The 24,347-nt window shown below is 55.0% G+C and overlaps 1 protein-coding gene across 6 annotated transcripts; it reads left to right on the top strand.

Annotated features, from left to right (window-relative positions):
- Positions 1-59: 59 nt before the first annotated feature.
- On the top strand, positions 60-22,998 carry WDR86 (WD repeat domain 86). 6 transcript variants are annotated; one of them, XM_053609125.1, is made up of 7 exons: positions 60-167; positions 788-1,075; positions 8,833-8,974; positions 12,045-12,465; positions 17,110-17,245; positions 20,422-20,525; positions 20,612-22,998. In XM_053609125.1, exons 1-7 carry the CDS (start codon positions 128-130, stop codon positions 20,774-20,776), a joined length of 1,296 nt encoding a protein of 431 aa, XP_053465100.1. In that variant the 5' UTR covers positions 60-127; the 3' UTR covers positions 20,777-22,998. The 6 variants fall into 6 exon arrangements, with proteins under 6 accessions (XP_053465100.1, XP_053465101.1, XP_053465105.1 ...); XM_053609127.1 differs by lacking the exon at positions 60-167 and adding an exon at positions 480-605; XM_053609128.1 differs by lacking the exon at positions 60-167 and adding an exon at positions 501-605 and having other exon boundaries at positions 791-1,075.
- Positions 22,999-24,347: the final 1,349 nt, after the last annotated feature.

Below are 24,347 nucleotides of genomic sequence, written 5' to 3'. Positions count from 1 at the left end.
CGACGGCACGGCCGGCCCTCCCTCTCCCGGGCCGTTCCCAGCAGGGGCGGACCCGGGGCTTATCGGCTGCTGCTTTCATCTGGGGGACCGCTCTGCGGTTCCCGAAAGCCCCTCTGGCAGGGTCCTAATGTCTAGGCGCAGAGGAGGACCTGACGTGCCCTGTAGGGGTGAACAACGATTTTGCTCCACCCGGACCCTGCCATCTGCCTTCTCCTCCTTCGTGCCTTAGCTCTGGGGGCCGGGGTGGGTGGCGGAGGGCAGAACCGGGAGACGCAGCCCGGACAGCCGGGGAGGTAGCGCAAGGAGCAGTCCCCCGGACCCGTACGGGGGGGCTGTGGCCGGAGGCGCCGGGAGTGCGGGGTGGGGGCTGGAGCGCAGCCGGAGAAGTGGGAGGGGACAGGTTGAGGGATGGTCTCTGAGGAGGAGCTAGACTGGCGGGTTTTGTTCCGCTCTCGGCCGCCGGGAGCGCGCGGCGCGGGTCAGGCACGGCGTGCTGGGCGCGGGGCGCTCGGTTCTCGTGTTTCTCTCTCGGTCCTGGCCCCGTGGGCACGAGAAGAGGCTGTGCACCCCGAGACACCGTTGTCCGGCTCGCCGGTGGGGTGCAGGTCCGACGAGGCGGTGCTGGGAAGGGGTGGTTTGCGCCCACGCGTCTAGGACTGCCCCAATGGGGGTAGGGGTCCTCAGCGGGCCGCCCCCCGCAACGCCGTCCCGCGCCCTGCTGGCGCACAGGGAGGCTGGTAGGCGGCGAGGAACTACGGTCTGTTGACCCCTCCGCGTGCCTCCGCAGCAGCCGACTGTCCCGGCTCCCGGCGATGGCCTCGGGCCGCCACCTCACAAAGCCGCCCCGCGGACCCCAAGACGTCCCTCCCTAGCGGTGCGCGGCTCCTCCTCACCTCCATCCTGGCCCGTGGGATGGGGGGCAGCGGATCGGCCCTGAGGGTCTGCGATGACCACCGCGGGGGCATCAACTGGCTGAGCCTGAGCCCCGACGGGCAGCGCCTGCTGACGGGCAGTGAGGACGGCACGGCCCGACTCTGGAGCACCGCGGACGGCCAGTGTTGTGCGCTCCTGCAAGGTAGACCGCCCCCGCCCCGCTCCCAGTGCTCTTCTCTGCGGCTCACCTGCCCAGAGGGCGGACCTCAGTCCTTGCGCATGCTGACCCTTTTCTAAAAGCCCATCCCCAGCCGGCTGGTGGGAGAGTGCCCAGCGGCTGGCCGCTGAGAGCTCGGTGGGGGCTGTGTAACTGGGGCGGGTGCTGGGGTGGGATGTGGCTGCAGAGCTCGATGGGGCCGGGGTCGAGAGGCCGAGGGGCGTCCACTGTGGAAGCGAAGATTATTTGTCTTCTGGCTACAGGAAATCTACCATGCCTCTAATTTTAACAAACAAAAAGAAGTCGCACCTGTACCCATTCTAAGCAGCGCTTTCCTTGTCACTTTGGCCTTGAAGTCTTGGCCAGCGTTTCCTCTTTAGGACCATGGCGGTAAAGAAGGGATTTGTTAAGGGCCGGCTGTGCTGAGAAGTGTGCCATCCTCACACTCTTACCCCATATACGGATTTGGAAACTGAGGCCGCGGGTTAAGTAACTGGCCCAGGGTCTCACAGGCAGTGTGTGGGGGGCAGGGTTGAATTTGAGTGTCCCCCCCCAACCCCCCGCGCCCCCAATCGCACCACCTTGCCCAGCTCTCTAGGGTATCTTATATGCTGCAAAAGGCAGGGGTGTGGGGCAGGATTGATCCAAGTTTCTTAAAAGGGGATTGTTAAATCTGTTTAGCATATTTGAAGACAGGGTGAACTCTCAGGCCTAGCACACATCTCCTATTGTGTTAGGAAGCAGTTCTGTATGCCCACGTCTCTTGGTTTCTATTTGGGTACTGTGCTCACTCTGGAGGGCACTGTACCGTGGGTGCATCCGACCCTGTGCCCATCCCGCGTCTGCACTGATGCAATGGGAGGTCCCTTTCAGCTCTGGTCCTGGTATTGCCAGATTTGCACCACAGTCCCCTGATGAGGCACGAGGCTTTCTACCCTGGGTACAGTTGTTTATCATAACTGGCTTCTTTGCCTTTGCCATAATCAGCACATCCTAGGTGGCCTGGCAGCTTACGTAGGATATTAGCCTTTATATTGGCTGAGACTGACACTATTGGTTTTAAATAAAACAATTAAAACAGATATTACAAAGAGCAATAGGGATGAATTTTGGAATACTGGTTACTTGGGATAATACTGGTTGCTGTGGGTAATAGAGAGTTGGCCCCAAACTAACACACATGCTCCCAACCAAGAACCATTGCAGGCACTGAGAGTCACCAACTCGGAATAGAAGATCTGAGTCTGTTAGAAATTTTAATCCAACTTGTATCTGTTTTCAAAACCTCACTTGGCGGGGCTTCAGAAATGCAGATTCCCCAGACTCAGACTCCAGGGATCCCCCAGGAGCAGGATTCTAGAACTGGCATTTCTAGCAAGCTTCTGGGTGGACCTGATGCACGGCTGGCCCCTGCCCCCAGGCCGGGGACCCACTTTGGCAGCCCATTCAGCAGGTGGGTTTTCTCTCCAGTGAAACTCCTGGCTTTCCCAGCCTGGCTGTGGCCTGGGGGGCATCTGGCTTTGCCCCATGGCAGCTCAGAGCCCCACGGACCCTCCAGGGCCTGCACTTCCTTCACACCCACTTTGATGGCCCTCACAGCAGCTTGTCCCCTTTAGGCACCAGCACCCACTTTCTAATGAAATGGGCCTGACCTTCTACCCTAGCTGAGGGCCACCCCCACTCAATTGGAAAACTGTCAAGTTAAAGAACTGTTGCCCATTTCTGCCAGGATTGTTTTTGCTGTTATAAGGATTGGCATTTCAAGAATTTTCTAGGTCAGACAAAGGTAGCCTTTCTTTATCTGCAGATTGCACTAAAAAAGTCATCTTGAGTGTGCAATAATCCTTCTGTGTGTCCTCCCCCCCAACCAGAAGGTCTTACTAGCTTCTCCCTCCTGTAGGACTTTTTGAAATGAAATGTTAATAAAATGTCTTAACTGTACATTTATGTACATCATTATTGTGTGATGAAACTCACGACTCTGAGCTACAACTGATTGACACCCGTTTACGGGTAAGAGTGGGAAATTCAGTTGCAACATGTAGAGGGTTCTCAGCGTTTTCTGGGTGCTACCCCGTGTGGGCTGGATTGCATCATTAACATCCTCCGAGGTACCATGCAGTCACAGGACTTGTTCAACTGGAGGTCACATGACTGGTTGATGGCAGAAAGGGCTTCTAACTGCTGTGAGTCTGCTGCTTTTTCCCGGGGCCCTTCTGCAGGGGAGATTGTGCCCTGGCCCCACTGTTGATCTTGGCAGTGCTGGTCCCTTGAGGTGTCCCCATCCAGAGCTCTTTGCACTCCTGTTGGGTGCTAGCTTCTTGTGTAGGCAGCCATGGGCCCACAGACGCCTCCAAATAGAGGCCTGTGGTTGACCAGTGGCCGAATTGATGACTCATACAGGGATTTTCCTCTGAAGATGAGCTTCTTGCTTTGTTCACATCAGCAGAAACAATTAGGGGACCAGAGGCTTGGGCAGAGCAGTGGAATGCCAGGGAAGAGCAAGGTGGTTCCCTGTGGAATGGGGCTTGGTGGCACGCTGCTGCTCTTGGGGGCCCTGTGAGAGTGACCGTGACTGGAGGACGGGGACTCCCTCTCTGTGAACACATCACTTTTTAAACATGGAATTGGCTTTCCAATACAGCTGTTGAGTTCACAGTGGAAAAGAAGGCATAGCTGCCAGTTGTTCTGTAGAAGGAAGAATTCCTGGGTGTTTTTATCCCAGCCCCTCTTCCTTACTTTTATCCACTGATGTTTTAGTGGGGGCACTTTATTGGGCCAATGGGAAGAGTGACATTTTCCAAAGTGGTGGCTCCTGTCCTGTTCTGTTCTTATGAGCCAGCCTAGAAGTTGCAGCCAACTGTGGCTATTCTACAAGCTTCCTCATCTTCTAACATGACTGGAGGGGGTTAATTCTGTGGAAACTGCACTTTCCCATTTCCTGGGTGCCTGTGCCATGGAGGGGGAGGGTGCCTTTGGCAAGGGAGGTGCCTACCTGCCAGAATGACCCCTACTGGCCACCAGTGAGCAGGGCAGGCCACCTGTCACTTAACTTCATATGCCTCGATTTCTTCATCTGTAAATTGGGAGTGATTACAGTGGGTAACCTACCCTCATAATCTTAAACTGGGCATGATAACAGTGTCACCTAGCCTTGTGAGGTCATGATGGCGATTAAATCAGTTAACAAGCACATCGTATCACTTGTTTTATCATTCACACCTACATCCTGCCAGCTTTGAGTCACTAACGAGATCTCATGGGCACCACACATGACAAAATTGGAGGCTCTTCCTCTTCTGCTTCGCAAAGATGTGGATGAGTAAACTGAGGCTCAGGAGGCCAATGCACCTACCCACATTCACACTGGCAGAGCAGGACCTGTGTGGAGCCAGTGGTCTTCCCTCCTGGGCCAGTCTCCCCGTCACCTGGCTGTCAGGCTGTCTATGCCAGGTGCCTGTGCTGGCATCAGAGATGTGAGAGTTTCGGATTTGCCCCAGGGAACTTGCAGATTAGATTGGGAGAGGAGAATGGCCAGTCAGCTGAGGAGCTGTGTGCAGTTGAATTTCTGACAAGCAAGAAATCTATGTGAGCAGGCGAACTTGGGGTTCCCCACTTGGCAATGGGGGACTGGGACTGGAACTTGGAAAGGAAGGCAAAAGAGCCACAGGGAGGGTGGTGGCTAGCAGGAGGAGACTGGGCTGGAAGGAACAGGTCCCGTTGTACACCAGTGACAAGAGCTGCAGGCAGCCTTGTGGGTAGGTAGCTCCAGGCAGGAGAAGAAGTTCAGGAAGCCGGGGCTGCATGGTCTTAGTTCAGAGTGGGGGTTTGCAGTCTCCAGTGGCTGTGTCAGTGTCTGTTGAAAAGGGCCACACCTTCAGTCCTGTGGGCCCAGATGTCACCAGCTTCAGGGTTGCTCAGAGAATGTATTGCAAGGGAGCACCTTTGGTCAGGGTCAGGTAAGAAGAGTTTAGTAAAAGGATACCCTGCAGAATGTGGGCAGAGCATAAGGGCATCACAGTGCCTATTGCTGGCACCAGCAAGCTGTCACCTCTCCCAGATATTGCTGATGCCATCACTGCATGGGGAATTACCTGTGGAAGGGGCTTCCTCCCAGGTCTGTGACCCTGGTTAAAGGGCCACAGCCAGCCCAAGGGGCCCTGTGGGTTGGGGCTGGAGAATAGTGTCCTGACCTAGATTCTGCAAGGCTCCCAGGTGTCTGAATCCATTGGGAAGTGGAGTCTGTTGCTTTTGCCCGGGGCTCTTCTGCAGACCCAACTTCACTTTGAGTCCATGCAGGCAGTTGGGTTGCAGGGTGGGGAGAGCAGTGTGGGAAACAAGAAGGGAACTGGGTGGGGGAGCAGATGAAGTCTCAGCTGCAAATGTGGCTCTGGCAGCCCTTTCCACAGGCAAAGTAAACCAAGCAAGTGTCACCATCCCTGCCACCCTGTGGCTGTTAGGATGGTCTAGTGCTGTGCTGGCCAAAGCTGAGCACTTTGGGAGGGAAAGGGCCAGGGTCTTCATGCTGATTCTAAGGCGCTGGGGCCCCTGCCCCCACCCTCGGAGACAGAGAGGGTAGGGGGAGCAGAAACTCCGCGGGGTGTGTGGCTGCTACCTTGGCAGGAAACCCTGGAGCCTCAGTGTGTTCTTTTGAACATAATAACTGCATCTTATCTGTATTCTTCATCCCTTCGAAAATATTTATTTTGAGTTTGACATTTTTGCTTATTCTGCACAATTCCAACAGCAGAAGGCCGAGCGCTGTGGGTCCCTGGAGGTGCAGTGAGCCCTCCCTCTTCCCTCTGGGGTCAGGGTCGGGGCATTGGCTCTGTGGGTGGCAGGCCTGGTTCCATCCCTGGCCCTGGGGTGTCCCCTGCAGGCCTTGGGTCAGTGGAGGCCTATCTAGTGTTCTGTGGGACAGGGGTGATGGGGGTTGGTGGCACTTGCGAGGGACTTGCTCCAAAGTGTCCCCTGGGCCCTCTGCTGGCAGGGCTTTGACCTGTGACTCACTTGGGTGTGTTTTCAGATGTGGGGTGAGTGCTTGGAGACACAGAGGAGGGGGCCTGTGGGCAGCAGAGCCTCTGACCGCCGCGGAGGCCTCAGCAGGCTCAGTGCCAGGCCCTGCAGAGGGCAGAGGGTGTGGGGTCACCTGGCTCAGGCTCAGACAAGAGTTTTTCTAAATTGAAAAACTTAACTTCCTTTCATTACGGCCTCATCTTCTCAAGTCTTTGTCTCTATGAATCTCTCTTTTTGTAGAGTCTCTGTACATATCTTTCTTGTTCTACACACCTCAGGGCTTCAGTGTCCCCAGCCCCACTGAACAGAAGTGCCGCAGCTCTCTAGCTACAATCGGCTTTTAAGCGCTTTTCTTGGCTTGATTTCTAACTCTGTCCTGCACTTTGCCTTCCCGCATTGTTGTGGGCTTGGGGAAGGAGGGTCTGAGTTAGCCTCTCTTGGCCTCAGCTGGTGTCAGTCCCATAGAGTGACACCCACACAGGCCAGCAGGTGCCCAGCATGTGAGTGCTACAACACATCTTCCATCCTGGGTGTCCCCAGCTGTCATGAGGAGTCGGGGAGGGAGGTGTCCGCGTTGGTCTGTGCTGCGCTTTCCTGGAGGCAGTGAGGAGGGTGGGAGAGTTCGCGTCCCAGAGTTTGTTGACAATCTTAAAGTCTGTGTAAACTCTTTGGGGTTGGCAGAAACCAAGCCTATGCTTTGACAAACACATTTTGCCCTCTGTGTTCACGCTGACGTGTATTATAAGGAAAACATAATCTGCAGCTTCTTCAAGTGTTTACTTAATTCGAACATTGTTTTCTTAGAGGCCTGGTATATGCTCTCCAAGAAGACTGAAAAACTTTTTAACTCTGTTTCTTAGAACCCAGGAAGTTGAGTTCTTCCAAGAGTAACTAAGCTAAGCTTAAACCTAGGACAAAAAAAAAAGGGGGGGAGGAATTGGCTTGAAACTACCCAGGAGATTCTAAATCCCCGTCTGCCTGATCCCAGGCATCTAAATGAAATTTTAAAATTCTATCAAAATGCTTAATGTATCAAGTACATCCCCCAAATGTGTGGATGTTTAAATTAATCAGTTCTCCCATCTTTAAAATGGCTTTTCTAACATTACTTTGATTCTGTTGATTTTCTGATCCCCAAATCCCTGTTAGATCCAGTTGGCCTTTGGCACACCCAGGTTCTGTCTCCATGGGTTCTACCCACTGCAGATGGAAGATATTCAGGGAGAAAAAATTCCACAAAGTCCCAGACAGCAGAATTTGAATTTGCTGCTCACCGGGCACTGTGGCAGATTGCCTGGATTGCAGTGATGTATATCCGGGGTAACAAGCAATCCAGACATGACTCAGAGCATTCAGAAGGACGTGTGCAGGGTACATGCAGACACTATACCACAGGGACTGCAGCACCTGTGGATCTGGTGTCTGCTGTGGGTCCTGGACCCAGTCCCCCGTGGCTACTGAGGACAACTGTATGCGCAGCTTCACTTTGCTGTGGGAAGTTGTGTCTGAGTGGAAACATTCTTACCTGCAGGTGACCCTGAGGGCTTTTCCAAAGCTGTTAAGTCACACCCGGGGCACGAACATTGGTCTTGAAGGGGGGCAATAGTCAGGACCTTAGCAGCCAGAGGGGTCACTCAGGTGCCAGCTCCCCAGACGTTTAGGCCTTGGCCCTGGAACATTTGGCCTTGTCAGCCATTTCCATCAAGCATCTGTTTTCTAGCTTAGGGGCTCCCAGAGAATGACAGTGACAGCTGCCCTGCACAAGTGTGTGCCACTTGCTCTCTCAACTGCTCCTCTTCCCCACAGGCCCCAGTTAGACCCCTCCGCACTCCTCAGCACCCACCTGCTGTCCACCGGGGGGCCAGTCAGCCAAGTGTCTGTGCTGCTGGGCTGGGAGCTAACCTTTGAAGGCAGGACTGTGTCTTACTCATCTGCCAGTGCCCCGGGGCTGCTGTGCCTTGAAACAACTGACGTTACCCCCTGCACAGTTCTGGAGGCCAGAAGCCCTCAGTTGTGTCACTGGGTGGCAGCTGAAGTGTCAATAGGGCTACGCTTCCTTGGAAAATGTAGGGAACAGTCAGTTCCTGGCCTCTTCCTTGGCGGTGGCCACATCCGTCCCTGCCTCCACCTTCAAATCTCCCCGTCTCTTCTCTCATGAAGACACTCGTGATTGCATTTGAGGCCCAGCTGGGTAATTGAGGATAATCTTGCCCAATCAAGAGCCTCAGCTTAGTCACATCTGCCAAGACCCTTTCCCAAGTAAGGTAACATTGACCTGACATCTTTGGGGGCTGTTATTCCACCTATCACAGTATCTCTCCCCAGACGTAAGAAAAGGCCAGCACCCAGCACCCCCTGCATGGCTGCCGCTGCCCCTCAGTCTGTGTGTCACCCGGTGACGTAGGGCACGCGGCAAGGAGGGACCTGGCACCCTGGCTGTGGGACCACACCCTTGGCCCCTCTGCTCCCTGCCTCCGCAACGTTGGGTGTTGAACACAACAGCTGAACAGGTGGAAGGAGACTAAAAGGTGATGGTGAAGGAGGAGCAGGAGGGAGAGGTGGAAGGCGGGCAGAGGGCTTGGGGCTTGCTCCCGGCCCCCCGCACCTCCCGAGACTCTCCCAGACCTAAGTCCTTTAAAGAGGACCTGCCTCTGCCTTCTCCCCTTTCCATGAGTTCAGTGCTGGTGTCCCTGCTGTGCTCACACACCACCCCGCCTTGTCTGCAGGGCATGAAAGCTACGTGACCTTCTGCCAGCTGGAGGACGAAGCTGCCTTCACATGCAGTGCCGACTGCACCATCAGGAGGTGGGACGTGCTGACCGGGCAGTGTCTGCAGGTGTACCGAGGACACACGTCCATTGTGAACAGGTCGGCCTGGGTCCCTGGGAGACAGAGATGTGGGGCTCCTGCCCTTGAGGACCTTAGGTTCTTGGGGAAGTGTTCTAGCACACAGCCAAGGAAGAAGGCAGAGTGCCCACTGCCCAGATGCAGATGGGATGGAGGTGGGGTGGGGCAGGCTCTGGGACACCCAGCTGGGTCTGTGCTTCCCATTGGGGGCACAACTGCCCCTGCCAGGGGCAGGCAGAGGCACTGGCGCCCACAGCTCCTTCTGGTGGGACACATCCCAGGGGAACCTGCTGGGTAGACACCAGGCTGGAGACCAGGTGTTTGGGGGGGTGGGATGGGGTTGTTCCAAAGAAGGAGTCGAGGATGTTTTTAAACCTCTTTTTTCTGTGTGGCTGTTGGAAAAAGTTGGAAAAACTTTTCTTTTCCTTACTGAATTTGGGTCTAAGCTGAGCAATGGAAACTTCTTTGCTGATCAGATCAGTTTGACAGCTTTTTGGGGGGTGGGGAGAGAGACAGAGTCTCGCTTTGTTGCCCTCAGTAGAGTGCCGTGGCATCGTAGTTACAGCAACCTCAAACTCATTGGGCTCAAGCCATTCTCTTGCCTCAGCCTCCCGAATAGCTGGGACTACAGGCAGCTGCCACAACCCCCAGCTATTTTTAGGGACGGGCAGGCAATCCACCACCTCAGCCTCCTAAGTGCTAGGATTACAGGTGTGAGCCACTGCTCCCAGCCCAGTTTGACAGTTTTATATAATTTGTGCTGGTCACCTCAGACTCCTGAGGGAATGTCTGCTGTAGGGGGCATCGCCCCCCCCACCAGGCTCATTGATGGAAGGGCACTGCCTGAGAGGCTGATCCCAGTAAGGGAAGGGTTGTGTGGCACTTGGAGAGCACAGAGGAAGAGATATGCCCCTCTGGAAGGGATGCTGCCATGTGACCTTTAATGGAACTGACCGACTTCATGGGCCCATGGGTGGAAAAGGTGGGCTGGACCCTCATCCCAACTCCCTGGTGGAGCAGGTGCTGCAGCCGGGACAGCTAACCAACAGGTCAAGAAATGCACCGATGTCCCCCAGGGAGAAAAACACAGAGACCTACAGATTCAGTGAGTGGAATCTGGAGGTACCAAGCAGGGAGCCAGGTCTTTGTCCCCCATGGCCACAGGAGTACCTGCCTGCAGGCTGACAAGGTGGCAGAGAAGGGGCTAGGGTGAGACGGCAGGGCTCAGGGCTCCACTGGCCTCGTCCTGCCAGCCGCTTTGACCTTTCTGTGCTTCTCTCACACGCCTGCACAGAGATACACATACACACAAACACAGTCACACCTGTGCACACGCCACATATACACACACACACTCACACTCTATACACATTCATTATTTTCCACTGGTAGCTGTTCTAGACCCATAGATCTGGGCAAACATTTGCATGACTAACTACGATCACAGATGTGTGGGACCCCAGGAGGCTGTGAAACTTACTTCTCCCAGTGCTCTCAGAGCTGGGCTGGGTGTGCTGTTGCTGCAGGGGTCTGGCATCCCTGCCTTTTCATGCCAGACATACTCAGGCAGGACCCTCCCTCCTCCGTACCCCATGGCCTCCCCTTCCTGCACAATGCCCAGCATCAAGAGTTACTTTCCTTTAAAAATACACATCTCTTGGAAATTTGGGTCTCATGGAAGAAGCCGGTCAGAAGAGAGAGTTGGTATTTTAATGACATCTGTGTCATCAAGTGACTTGCAGGAAATGAGGATGACCGTCTGGGGACCCTGCAGAGGTGAGAGGCAGCAGGTTTGTCTCTTGAGTGGGTCTCTTGTCCATACCAGGCTCTGGCAAGGCCTCCTAAGAGGGAGCCACCAGGCCGGCCATGGTCCTGATTGCCCCCACTAGCAGGGATGCCTGGGCCTCAGCCATCTGTGGCCTCCCCTCCTGAGGGCACAGGGCTTCTTGACAAGAGTGTGTGAACACGGCTTGGTGCACGTAGCTGAGCGGCTAGGGTGCCAGCAGCGTACACTGGAGCTGGTGGATTCAAACCTGGCCCAGGACTGCCAAACTACAATGACAACTACAACCAAAAAATAGCTGGGCATTGTGGTGGGTGCTCAGCTACTTGGGAGGCTGAGGCAAGAGAATTGCTTAAACCCAAGAGTTTGAGGTTGCTGTGAGCTGTGATGCCACAGCACTCTATTCTACTTGGGGTAGAGTAGGAAAAAAAAGTGTGTGAACAGACCCTGGGAAATTATGACATAGAGGTATTTCCCTGGGGAGAAGTTCTTAGCTTTCATCAAAATTAGTGTAAGAGTTGTGAATATTCACCGTGAGGGAGCCTTGGCCCCCCAGGGTTGGCGAATTCTACTGAATGGACAGACCCTCTTAGCTCCCCTAGCCTGAGTTCTTGGGGGTCCCTGGGCCCAGTTGTGTGCCTAGAAGCCCATTAGGGCTGGAACCCTGGTGGTGACTGGTGCTGGAGTGTCATCCACAAATATCAGGCCATGAGGGGTTTGTTGTGAGAGTTAACAGCAAGCAACCCACCCCGCTGCACCTGATGTGACTTCATCCCCACTGTGCCCTCAGAAGTCACCCATGGGCACCCCTGGGCATTCCTCATGCCCTCTACCTCTTAGGGCTCCCTGAAGGGCCCCTGCCAAGCCACTGGAATCTGCCCTGTTCCCTGGGTGACCAACACAAGTTCCGGGGCCACTTTGCCCTGGACTTTCCCTTTTTAGGCTGAAAGCCCTGAGCACCCCCACCCACTGCTGACCCCTCTGCTTCCCACTGCTGACCCCTCCGTCCATGCTGTTCATGGAGCAGTAGCTGTGGTACAGTGTGGGAAGGACTGAAATGTCTGAGCTGGTCCCTCTATAGGTATAGGCCAGATGAAGAGGGTGAGTTGGGGGTGAGGGGCTGGGGTGACTTCCTGGATCCAGAGGTCCTTTTAGCTGGACCTCAGAAGGTGAGAGTGGCGACCAGGAAGAAGGGAGAGGCTCTTCCAGCTACAGTAGGGCGTTCCAGCTCCCTACCCATATGGAGGCCATTTGGGGCCTGGCAGCCCCCTGTGTTCTGACCCCTGACACTTCCTCTCTTGCCACTAGGATCCTGGTTGCCAACAACCAGCTCTTCAGCAGCTCCTATGACCGGACGGCTCGTGTCTGGAGCGTGGAGAAGGAGCAGATGTCCCGGGAGTTCCGGGGCCACCGTAACTGCGTGCTAACTCTAGCCTACTCTGCGCCCTGGGATCTCCCTGGTGCTCCCTGCTCAGAGGAGGCTGTGGCTGGGGGCCTTCTGGTGACGGGCAGCACAGATGGCACGGCCAAGGTGTGGCAGGTGGCCAGTGGCTGCTGCCATCAGACGCTGCGGGGCCATACAGGTGCAGTGCTGTGCCTTGTGTTGGACACGCCCAGCCGTACAGCCTTCACAGGCAGCACTGATGCCACCGTCCGCACCTGGGACATCCTGAGTGGGGAGCAGCTTCGGGTGTTTCGGGAGCACCAGGGCTCCATCATCTGTCTGGAGGTGAGACTGTCCTGGCTGCCACCCAGCTTCCAGGGGAGCCCCAGGTCACCTCTGAGCTGCCACCCTGCCCCAGTGTATTAGTTAGGTCTGCTGCGTAACAAAGCACCACAGAGTGGGGGGCCTGAACAACAGATACTGACGGTCTCCTAGTCCTAGAGTCTGGAAGCACAAGATCAGGATGTCTGGCAGGGTCCGTCCCTCCTGAGGCCTCTCTCCTGGGCCTGCAGATGGCCATCTTCTCCCTGTGTCCTCACATGGGTGTCCCTCTGTGTGTATCTGTGTCTTAATCTCTTCTTATAAGAACATGAGTCAGATTGGATTAGGGCCTTCTCATGTGATCTTACTGTAACTTAAATGCCTCTTTAAGACCCTATTTCAAATAAGGTCACATTCATAAGTATGGGGAGTGGGGCTGACACAATTCAGCCCCCCACACCCAGCTTCTGGCTCTGCAGGGCAGAGCTGGGCCAGACCCTCCTGAGGAGCCCAGAGCAGATGTTGACTGTTCTCCTGTGTTGGTCTTTGCACTGCTGAGGACTGGCAACTTCCTGGACTCTGTCCTCATGGCCTAGGGTCTGGAAAGTATCCCCATCTTGGGATTTATTCAGCATGTGGCTCTGTAGTAGAATGGCCCTGTGGGAGGTGGGGCTGCTGCCCTGGCACCACCACCTTACTTTCCTCATGTGTATGGTGAGGATTACATACCCACAACCCCCTCTAGATCTAAAAACGTCCCCGGGCGGCGCCTGTGGCTCAGTGAGTAGGGCGCCGGCCCCATATGCCGAGGGTGACGGGTTCAAACCCAGCCCCGGCCAAACTGCAACAAAAAAATAGCCGGGCGTTGTGGCGGGCGCCTGTAGTCCCAGCTGCTCGGGAGGCTGAGTCAAGAGAATCGCGTAAGCCCAAGAGTTAGAGGTTGCTGTGAGCCGTGTGATGCCACGGCACTCTACCGAGGGCGGTACAGTGAGACTCTGTCTCTACAAAAAAAATAAAAATAAAAAAAATAAAAACGTCCCCAAACATAAAAAGTTTTTTTCTTAAGTGTGGCACCAAAACTCCTTTGGCACTGAGCAGGTGGGATACTGTTTGTAGTTTGATTTTCCAAGCTCACAGGGACTCTCATGCCTTTACTGTGGACACATAGATGTCTTTGTAAAATCTAAAACATCCCGAAACACATCCGGCCCCGAGGTTTTGGATTAGGGATTGTGCTTATGAAATGCCCCCATCCGAGGGGTTGTGAGGATTTGGTGACTTGCTAGAAGACGGATGGGCCCTCACGAGCATTGTGGTCTTTGCTGCAGTGGTTATTAAGGATCTAGTGGGTGTGCCTGACTGGGGTCCCTGCCAGGCATGTTAGGATCTGGGTGTCCCTGGCTTGGACCCAGGCCGGCTCCCCCTTTGCAGCTCCTGGGGTGGGACACATTGCTTGGCAGCCTGATGCTTAGTGAGGCCACAGGCAAAGCAAAGGGGTGGGCTCCGGGCAACAGGGGCTGAGTCCGGTGCTGTCTCAAGCAGGTACCCGGGTTTTCCTATGCTGCGTCCACTGGAGGCCCTGTGTGGGGTTCTGGGGCTAAAGGGCAGCCCTGGGGCTCCATGACCAGTGAAGTAGGGAAGGGCTTCTTCGTCTTGCCGGGGTGACCTCTGGCCTCTTTGTGAGCCCAGAAGCACCCAGAGCCCGGCGGTGCTGAGTGGGCTACACATATCCCATTGTTCCATCTCAAGTCCTGCTGGGGGACTCAGGGACTGGCAGGGCGGGAGCTGGGCAGGCCTCTGGTCTCTAATCCCAGCATCACTGGTCACACTTGCAGAGAGGCAGATGTCCCTTCTGCCGTCTGAGGGTTTCCAGTTGGGCCTGAAATCTGAGTCCATATGGAGCAGATTAACAGGAGAAAAGTTTTTCCACCCATAGGGGCCATCACAGGAGAACCAGCACCAACGTAGGTGGACAAAGAGTAAATTGTGGACACATGACAAGACAAAGGGGCCTGGGCTGGGGCAGGCAGCTGGGGAAGGGACTCTCGGATCAGGGTCAGTTTAACGAGGCCTGTCCGTGCAGGTGTCCCTCACCCTCAGCAGCTCCCTGTCTCTGTGCTGAGAACATCTCTGCTTCTTTCACCCTTGCGGAACCCTTCGGATTTGGAGAGGTGGGAAGAGGCACGAAAAGGAGGGCAAGGAAGGATGCAGCAGACGCCTGGTGACTGCCCAGGGAGGTGTCTGTGTGGACAGCGGCATCAGAGCCTCACCTCTGGTGGCGGTCAGAGAGCAGAAGTCTGTCTTCTGCACTAGACCTGGGGTGAGGCCAGGGTGGACACATGTATCCATCGGACATAGCGGAGCTGGGGGTGGCTGAGAGGCCAGGGCAAAGCCAACCCCTGGGGTGGGGAGAGTGTGCTCTCAAGTGGGGTTCTTTCGTGTGTGGGTACTCAGTGTGGGGTGCTTCTGGGTAGGGTTCTCAGTCGAAGATGGTCTTATATGCGGATGCTCCCGGGAGGGTGCCGCTGCCATAACCCCTAAGTTCCAGGATGGAGCCTAGTCAGGGAGGGAGGCTCCTGTTCCCTGACAGGGGCCGGGTGCTGGGCCGGGCTGGGTGCTGGTCAAGATGTCTGAGGAGTCTGGAGTGGGGAAGCCCATGAGGACAGGATCTTGCTGGCCAGCTTGGTGAGCACATGGTCAGAACAGGTAGAGGGGGCCAGGCCTGGCCGTGGAGCCTCAGGATGCAGCATGTGGCTAAACCCTGGGTCAGAGTTGGGACAGCTGGGAGGTCCATTCTGGGGAAACACATTGGTTCACACGTTATCTTGGGCTCAGAACTGTCAGGGAGCTGTTGCTGGCACTATACCCTAAATTGGGCGTCTGACGGGGTCGGCAGCACAAAGGCTGCTCAGGCTTCTGCGTAAAGAGCAGCTGGCACCACATTCGGCACACGGCAGGGTATTTGGTTCATTGGTTGTCCAGTTAATTAGTTAACTGTTAAGTGACACCTATTTCACTCAATTGCTGGATCAATTAGGGAAGCCTCTGTCACACAGAGTGGTTGGAGGTAGGGGGGTGTCAGCCTCATGGCAGGGTGGCAGGGCCCAAGGAGGAGGGGTTTCTCTGCACGTTGGATTCTAGATTCTAGGTGGATGTGGGTTTATTTTGTTTCCTGACATTTCTCTAATTTAGCACCTTCATTTTAACCCCTGGGGAAGCATGCTTGTGTCTGGCCTTGCCCTCTTCTAAGGTCCCCTTTGTCCCCACCACATGGGGATGGTGCCTCTTCCCATCTCTGCTGATCTACCTCTGGAGAGCGCTGTGGAGAGCATATGTTGCTTACCCATCACTGGAGGATGGACGGGCTGCTTCCATCTGCCAGCTATTATGGGTGGTCTGCCAGGATCCAGCGCATCCTGCCTCAGTCCTCACAGGCAGGAACCTGGGAGGGGAATTGCTGAGTCACTCGGTAATCCTCTGTGCAGCTTTTTAAGGAATGTCAGAACTAAATGCCCCTTAAGCCGGGTATAGAGAAAAGGTCCTCTCAACCCCACATTCAGGATACTGCTGGGACCCAGGGCACTGAGCCTTTGTGATTGGGAGTCCCTGTATACTGTGCCCAGGATAGAAAGAAAAGATGAGCTGGGCTGCTTGGAGCCCTGTTGGCTGGGATTTGATAGGGACATAATAAGGGGGAATTGAGTCTACCATGGGAACTGAAGTGGAAGGTGGCCCAGAGTCTGGCTATGATGGGCAGGTTAGGAGGGAGGAGTTCGGGATGTCGGCAGCCAGTGTGGACTGACCGTGGGCCATTGCCTGCTCTCTGTAAGAGAAAAGACCTGTGTGCCTCATCTCCCATTTCCTGGGTCCTGGGCCCCCAGCAGTGGTCCTCTGGGGGCCTCTCGGGGATCACAGACTGCTGCTGTCTCCTGTGCCACTGCACCAGGTCATTGCACCAAGAAGCCTGCCTGTCCCTGGCTTCTTGTCCCTGTCTTTGCTGACCAGAGCTGCTGGCTGGGAATACTCTTGATAGGGTGGTATTTAGTCTGGGGCTGGTACTCATGTCCATCTTGGCGAGGGCCGCGTCCTTACCTCCTGTGAGATGGAGAAGCTTCAGCAGCTGGGGAGAGCCTGTGTGCGGAGCTCCTGGCAGCCAGCTGCAGCCCTGCAGAAGCCTGCCTCACACTCTTCCCAGACATTCTCTCTCCTATCTGTCCTGCAAACAGAAGCTTGTGCAGCTCATTTCTGGACCCCTTTTCACAACCAGACAATAGAAGTGAATGATGGAGGTTGTTCATGCAGTATCTGCAACCTTTTTGTGCCCTGGAGGAAGGGGCTGTCAGTGTCCTTCTTCACGGGCTCAGCAGCAGAGGGCCAGAGAGCCAGGGTCTCTGCCAGGACAAAGTGAGGACTGATGGCAGGTCTGCAGGGCGGCCCACTTGCCCCCTGACCTCGAGGAAAGGAGGTGTTGCCTGTTTGGGGGTGCTGATGAGTGGTTGGGTGGGCCCTAGGACAGGGTCACTCTGCTTCATCCCCGATTTAATCCCTGAGACCCGCATGTGCACTTGTACCTGTTATAGAGATAGGTCTGGGGACTTCTGAGCCATCCGTGCTGCAGGCCTCCAGTGCCCTGAGGTGGGCCAACCCTCCTTATTTCCCTCCTCCCAGCTCGTGAACCGGCTCATTTACTCGGGCAGCGCGGACAGGACTGTCAAGTGCTGGCTGGCAGATACAGGGGAGCACGTGTGCACATTCGCGGCCCACAGACACAGTGTGAGCACCCTCAAGTACCATGCGGGCACCTGTAAGTGACCTGTCCCAGCACTGCCCTCTCTGCTCTGGCCTGCCCACCTTGCTACCACCACTCCCACCCAAATCCTGGCTCTTCCTCTCCACCTCCTTACTTTGCGCATGCTTTTCCCTCAATGAGCCTCTGCTGCTGCTCAGGATTTGCAGCGCCCAATGGCAGCAGCTGTTCCTTCTCCATGAACCTGCTCTTCCAGCTGTTTTCCAAAGAAGGTCCAAGTAAAGGTTTTCCCCCACCTCCCAAAAAATACTCACTCTGGCTCGGCACCTGTGGCTCAAGCAGCTAAGGCGCCAGCCACATACACCTGAGCTGGCAGGTTTGAATCCAGCCCGGGCCGCCAAACAACAATGGTGGCTGCAACCAAAAAAAAAACAAACAAAAAAAAAACAAATAGCTGGGCATTGTGGCAGGCGCCTGTAGTCCCAGCTACTTAGGAGGCAGAGGCAGGAGAATCGCTTGAGCCCAGGAGTTGGAGGTTGCTGTGAGCTGTGATGCCACAGCACTCTACCCAGGGCAACAGCTTGAGGCTCTGTCTCAAAAAAACAAACAAACAAAAAAACTTACTCGATGAGAACATGAGGAGACCTGAGTGTTTGGAGGCTATTGGGTCAAAAGCACATATCAAAGATTCATTCTGATATTCGAGGTGAGACAGTGACACCCACTTAATCCAGCCAGACTTGAGGACTTGGCTTCAATTGGCCCTTGGTTTGACTACAGATGAGAAAGAAATATCCATATAACAGTGGTTTAAGTGAGTAGTGGTTTATTCTTCTCTCAGGTAGAAGGAGATCAGAGGCTGGCAGTCTAGGCAGGAATAGGTGGCTCTAGATGGTCATCAGGAGCCCAGATTCCTTCTATGATTTTGCTTCATCATCCCCAGCACGTATCTTCTACCTTTAAAGGAGCCTCATGGTTCAAGACAGCTGCTAGAACTCCAGCCATCTTTTCATGTTTTAAGCAGGCAGGAAGAAAAGGAGGAAAGGGCAAAAGAATGCATCGTCTGGTTGATTTGGCCCCTTTAAGGTCTTTCCTGGAAGCCTCACTCCACGGCTTCTGCATACCTCTCTGACCCCTCTGTCTGCAAGAGAGACTGAACCATCAACTCTTTTACCTGAGGACATTGCCACCAAGACTGAGTCAAGGTTATTTTGGAAAGAAAAAATGGCTTGTTGGGCAGGCAACAGGCTGATCTCAAATTGTAACACACCTGGGCCTTGCCAGCTCTGTGTGGCTTGCTTAACTCATTTACATACCAGACAGCCAGAAAACAGATGTGGGGGGAACAAGCCCCAATCTCACCATACTCCTCAGGACTGTGGCTCTCGGGTTCCTGAGTCACTTTTTCCAGAACATTCCCCAGCTTCATGCTGTGCCATTGCCCCTCCCTTCCTCTTCAATTTGAACCCCCCCCACCCCCCAAGGTGCTGGACCTCAGGGTGTGTCCCTAGTTTTGGGAGGGAGGGGACAGAATGACAAGATTTAAGGTGAATGTGGAGTTCTGAAAATAAGAGCCTGGCATGCCCTCGGGGTTTAGCATCTGACACAGGGCTGTTATTTCTTTCTTTCTGCGTCCAACCCTGCAAGTGTGATTAGGATGCTGTCTTTTTGGGACTTCTAATTGAACTTGAAGAACAGTCCACTCTCAGGCTCCTGCTGGCAGCCACCTAGAGCGCCTCTCCTGGCAGCAGTTGGCACTGCACCTGTAGCTGAACAGAGTCCTCTTGGTCTTTGCCAACAAGGGCCATGTCCACAGCTGAGTTTTCCAGGGAAAGGCAGTGAAAGAGCCTGAGAGATTCAGAAATGACACTTTCCCTTCAGGGCTACAGTCACCCTGTAGTTTTAACAGAAAGGCTAAGAATAGGCAGGGAAGGAAGGAAGTGGAGTAAGAAACAACTACTGGAGGCCAGGGAGGTACTTGAGCCCTGGGGTGCTTCTGCGAGGGGCAGGTCCGTGCCACCAGTGGTGCTGGGACTCACTTACTGATGGCTAGTGAGAGTTGATGCATAACTAGCCCCATCCTTGTCTTCCAGATGGGCTGCACTTTCTCCCCAGGGCCCCCAGCAGGCTTCTGCCCTGTTCATTAACAGTAGTTACCCCCCCCACCCCATGGCTTCCTTTCTCCCCATCCCCTCCCTGTTCCCTTGCCCTGAGGGTGCTTCCTGGAATGCCCACCTCAGGTCAGCATTCTCAGGGCAGTCCCCTGACCAGCAGCAGTAGCTAACCTCTAACTGGTTAGAAATGCAGATTCTCAGGGCAGCGCCTGTGGCTCAGTGAGTAGGGCCCCGGTCCCATATACCAAGGGTGGCGGGTTCAAACCTGGCCCCAACCAAATTGCAACAAAAAATACCTGGGCATTGTGGCGGGCGCCTGTAGTTCCAGCTACTCTGGAGGCTGAGGCAAGAGAATCGCCTAAGCCCAGGAGTTGGAGGTTGCTGTGAGCTGTGTGACTCCATGGCACTCTACTGAGGGTGATAAAGTGAGACTCTGTCTCTACAACAAAAAAAAAAAAAAAAGAAGAAGAAGAAGAAGAAATGGAGATTTTTCAGGGCTCACCTGCTAAACTAGAGACTCTGGGTCATGGCCCAACAATCTATGTCCCAATGAACCCTCCAGGTGCCTGCTGAGAGCAAAATTTGGCAAACTCTTATAAATGTAGGAAAAGCCCTAGGAGAGGCAGAGCCTAACAGGGTGCCCTGTTAGGGGTTCACGGGCTGTGCTCGCACACCTCAGAGGGCCTGGGTTTTGTTTCCAGAACCAAATCCATCTCAGGAGGGGGAGGGGAAGGCCCTCCAGGACAAACTGGTTATCCCCGCGCAGAGAAGCAGCTCATCAAAGAGGGCATGAGAGTGGGGACTTGGGCCTGAGAGGTATCCAGGAGGGACAGCACAGGCTGACCTGAAGGCGGAAGGCGTGGCTGCCACAGGCCCTGCATGGCCGTCTGCAGACTTCGGTATTCTGACCCCGCAGGATGTGGCAAGGTAACGAAGGTGACCCTGGTTCTTTTCAGGGCGCTACCTGCCTACTTCCCATTGAGTCTTAGGCCTCTCCGGTGAGACAAGCGGACGAGGAAAGAGAGTCCTGGGGGTGCCCGGGGTCGCGCCGCTCTTGCGCGCCCCAGCAGAAGGCGGGGGCGGGCCGGGAGCGCGCAGCGAACCCCTGTGTATCCACAGTGTTCACGGGCAGCGGGGACGCCTGCGCCCGCGCCTTCGACGCGCAGTCGGGACAGCTGCAGAGGGTGTTCCGGGGCCACGCCTTCGTCATCAATTGCCTGCAGGTAGGCGCCGGCCGGGCCACCGTCCCGTCGCCCCCAGGAGACGTCGGGGCGGGGCGGGGCGCAGGCTGAGCGGCCGCCCCCCGCAGGTGCACGGCCAGGTGCTCTACACGGCCTCGCATGACGGCGCGCTGCGCCTCTGGGACGTGCGCGGCCTACCGACCCCGCGCCCCGCGCTGCCCAAGCGCGGCCTCCCGCGCCTCTTCAGCAACAAGGTGGGCTGCGCCGCCGCCGCGCCCCTGCCGCCGGCCTGAGCCCGGCCCGCCGCCTTCCACCGACTGAGACGGCGACAGCAGCCAGCCCGTCGGCCCCCTACCTCCGAGGCAGGAGCCGGCTTTCCTTGCCCCCAGGCGTTTAGGGACTTTCAAACCCTCTCCTGAGAGTTCTTGCCCTCGGGCACCTTCCCGTCCTCTCTTAGCCAAATGGCACCTGGTCCTCTCCGCCGCCGGAGGAGGGAGGAGGGAGGCTACGGCGCCTTGTCACCCTGTGATCTTGGGACTCCCCAACTCTCAAGGTCTCAGGGCTGACAGCCCAAGCTGTCCAAGCCTCATAGTTTAGACCTTTGCTGCTGAGAAGAAATGAGGACTTTTTACAAAAGCCACGGTCACAACGACCCTCACAAAGAACTGAAATACACATCCTTAAAAGTGTTCTGGACTTTGTCCTGTTTTGTTTTGCAAACTTGGTCTCAGCTTCCTTTCTAGGGGTCCGGGAGCCTGGGTGGCTGGACACCACTGCCACCTCTCCTGTGGGTGAGATACAGGCCTGCCACCTGTGTCATTCATGTGGGGAGTGACTCGGGTGATGGATGGGACCCCTGTCTTAGAGCAGGCCTCTTCTTCAGGGTCTGGAGCACAAGGGCTGGCAGCAGCCCCCTGACCTTAGGCACAGGAGCTAGCTCTGTGCCAGCATGCCACCAGGCATGCACCAGGGCTGCTGAGCACCCCAGCAGGGAGCCCTGTGCTTAGGTGCTTAAGTGGGGAGCAGGGTTCAGGGCAGGAGGGATCCTGGGGAGCCTCCCCAGCACCCACGGCAGCATCTGAAGGGGACACTCTTCAAGTCCTTGGTTGCTGCTTTCTGCATCCAGGGTGGCCTGTGCTGGGCTGGGCCCTGGTGCAGGAAGAGAAGCCCCAGAGAACACTGCGGCTGAGAGCTCAGCCTCTGGCCACAGGAACAGCTCCTGGGCAGAAGCAGCCCTCTGCACTTTGTCACCTTGCTATAGAAGATGTTTTATCAGCTAGGGCTGCTGCCTGGCAGGGCCCAGCTGCTCTTCAGGGTGCCCAGGCCTGACAGTGATCTACTCCTCCAGCCAATGCACAGGTGCAGGGTGCACCTTGCTTCCTGGGCAGCAGTGAGGGTTGTGCACGTTTGATTCTGCTCTAGGCCAAACCTCTAAACCCTGGGACCCAAGTGCTCCCCCTGCCCCCGAAAACAGGCTTTTCATAGGGCTGGGTGGGACTTAAGCACACACACAGACCTGTGGGGTGGCCCGGTCCTGCTGCGTCTGCGGGGACGGGTATGCCCAACAACAAACCGAAGTGACACTCAAGAAGTACTGGCTGAGAGAACCACCCTGAGCGCTGCCTGTGAGCCCTGCTGAAGGGGGCACGTTCTGGGCCTATCCAGGTATTGACACCCTCAGACCCTCCTGGGCCCACAGCTGGTGCTCACTGATGCTAATGGGCAAGCTGCTTTCTCACCTCAGCAACTCCTAGGCCCCCACTTACCCGGCTGCAGCAGAGACTAGAACGCACGCCCAGCTACTGCATTTCTCTGCTGTGTGTATTCAGCATAACACTTTGGGTGATTTTATTTCCACAGCACAGAGACTTGACTTTATGTTGAGGGCATACAGATGAGCAGATGTTTGTTATCTCCTTGGTGCCCATGAGCCTGAGAGATGTGGTAAGTGCAGTATTCAGATCCCCTGCACCCAGACTCTGTCCCTTCCAGCCACACCACAATCGCCTCACTATAAAGGAAGAAACCAGGTGTCTGTCTTTGATAAATCTCTTCAGCTAGGGGACAGAGGACCAGAACTATCCTTTGGAAGAAAATGAGGACAGGGCATAGCAGTGTCACCAGAGCTCCAAGCAGACAGTTCCATAAGCAAAGGGATCAACATTGAGGACAGCTGACTGCACCCCACACAGCATGGTGTAGCCCTCACCTACCCTCCTGGGTGCCCACTCCTGCCCCCAGGCCTCCATTGGCAATAAGCTTGCCTTCCAGGATGGACTCAGCAACCATCCGTCCTCATCCATCTCGCCCCCACCTCTGGTGGGTCCAGAACCACCCTGAGACCTTGTGAATATGTCGCACTCAGCCTGTCCTAACCCCACTCAGTACTTTGTTTTGATCCCAGATCCAGAGTGTTTTCCTTTCTCCTGTGACTCTACGATGGCCTCTGTCTCTCCAGCCTAGCATGCTCCCTCCCACTCCGCCACTGCCCATCCTGTTTCATAAGACCTAAGGCGCAGGCCCCCACAGCAGCCATGCATGGATGTACTATACACCCAGAACTGCCCACCTCCACCGCTGCATGAGAACAGGGCCCTGCCAGCGTGTGTGGTGCCTCCCTAGTCTTTTCTGTGATTAAAAACAGTTGGGACATTAGAAACCTGCCTAAAACCAAGCTTCAGACAATGGCCTGTTAGCCAAGAGCTTCAGTTCAGGCCCCACATTTGAGTCTCACATTGTCTCATGAGGCCAAGACACCCCATTACCTTGGCTTGCCAGCCACTCCCAACGCCACCCTAACAGGTGCAGTTCACCCCCTCCTGAGGTGCTCCTCCTGTGATCCACCCAAGTCCTGCCTTTCACACGGGGTCTTTCTGTGCCGTGTGAGGGTGCTCATTCCATTTCCTCACAAAACTCAGTGAACACCTTGGAATAGAAATGAAGCTCTAGGCGACCCAGACTTTTTCGACATTTGACACAATTGAGTAGCTTATTGCAAATTTAGGCTGACAACTGAATATATTTTCCACCTTTTATTTCCATTGGTATCCATTTTAAAAGAATGACAAGATTCCTGACGGTCCAAGCCAAACTTCATGAAAAAGTTGGAGCAATTCAGCCAGCCCCTGATAGCAACAGGTGGCCCACTCTGCCACCAGTCAGAGGAGCCTCCAGTGCCTTCTGGAAAGGAGGAAGAATCTCAGATCACATCCAGCTGCTGCTGCCAGTCCTAGGGGAGGGCTTTCCATTCACACATATCTACAGAGGAATGCATGGCGCAGTGAGAATGGGTATTTGAGTCAATAAAAGGCTAACTATGTATCTTTAGAAACAGTCTTATCACATAACAAAAAACCCCACAAGAAATGTGGAGAAAATGTAAACACAGAGGTCTCTTAGCTAGCAGTGAGGTGAGTATGACAGCAGTCTAAAAATGTTAATTAAAAATAAGTTGCTTTGGTTAGCATTTAAAACTTTCCTATTTACTAAAATAGTTTTTGTAATGAGTAATTCTGCATACATATAAAGCCTGACTTTCAACTGCAACTTTTCAAGTCCATATTGTACTGAACTAGGAGCATAAAAAATACTGATGTTTCAGGCTGAAGGCATCTGCTACAACCCGGGATGGCGGCTAAGGCCTAAGCCCCCTTTTATGCCAGAGCACTTGGAATGAAAATCTAAAGGATGGTTTGGGGAATGGCACTGAGGGTGGCACAGGAAGACATGGGGCTCGCACAGCGAAGACAGCATCACGGGAAGGAGGAAAACAGCTGGAAGCAGGCACACGAGGGCGGGAAAGCTGGGCAAAATGAGGAGGAGGGTCTGGATGCCCTCCCTCCTCCCCATTACCCTCTCCTGGAC

The sequence above is a fragment of the Nycticebus coucang genome, chromosome 11 (genome assembly GCF_027406575.1).
Source record: "Nycticebus coucang isolate mNycCou1 chromosome 11, mNycCou1.pri, whole genome shotgun sequence".
Classification (NCBI taxonomy): Eukaryota; Metazoa; Chordata; class Mammalia; order Primates; family Lorisidae; genus Nycticebus; species Nycticebus coucang.
This window is presented reverse-complemented; position numbering and strand designations above follow the sequence as displayed.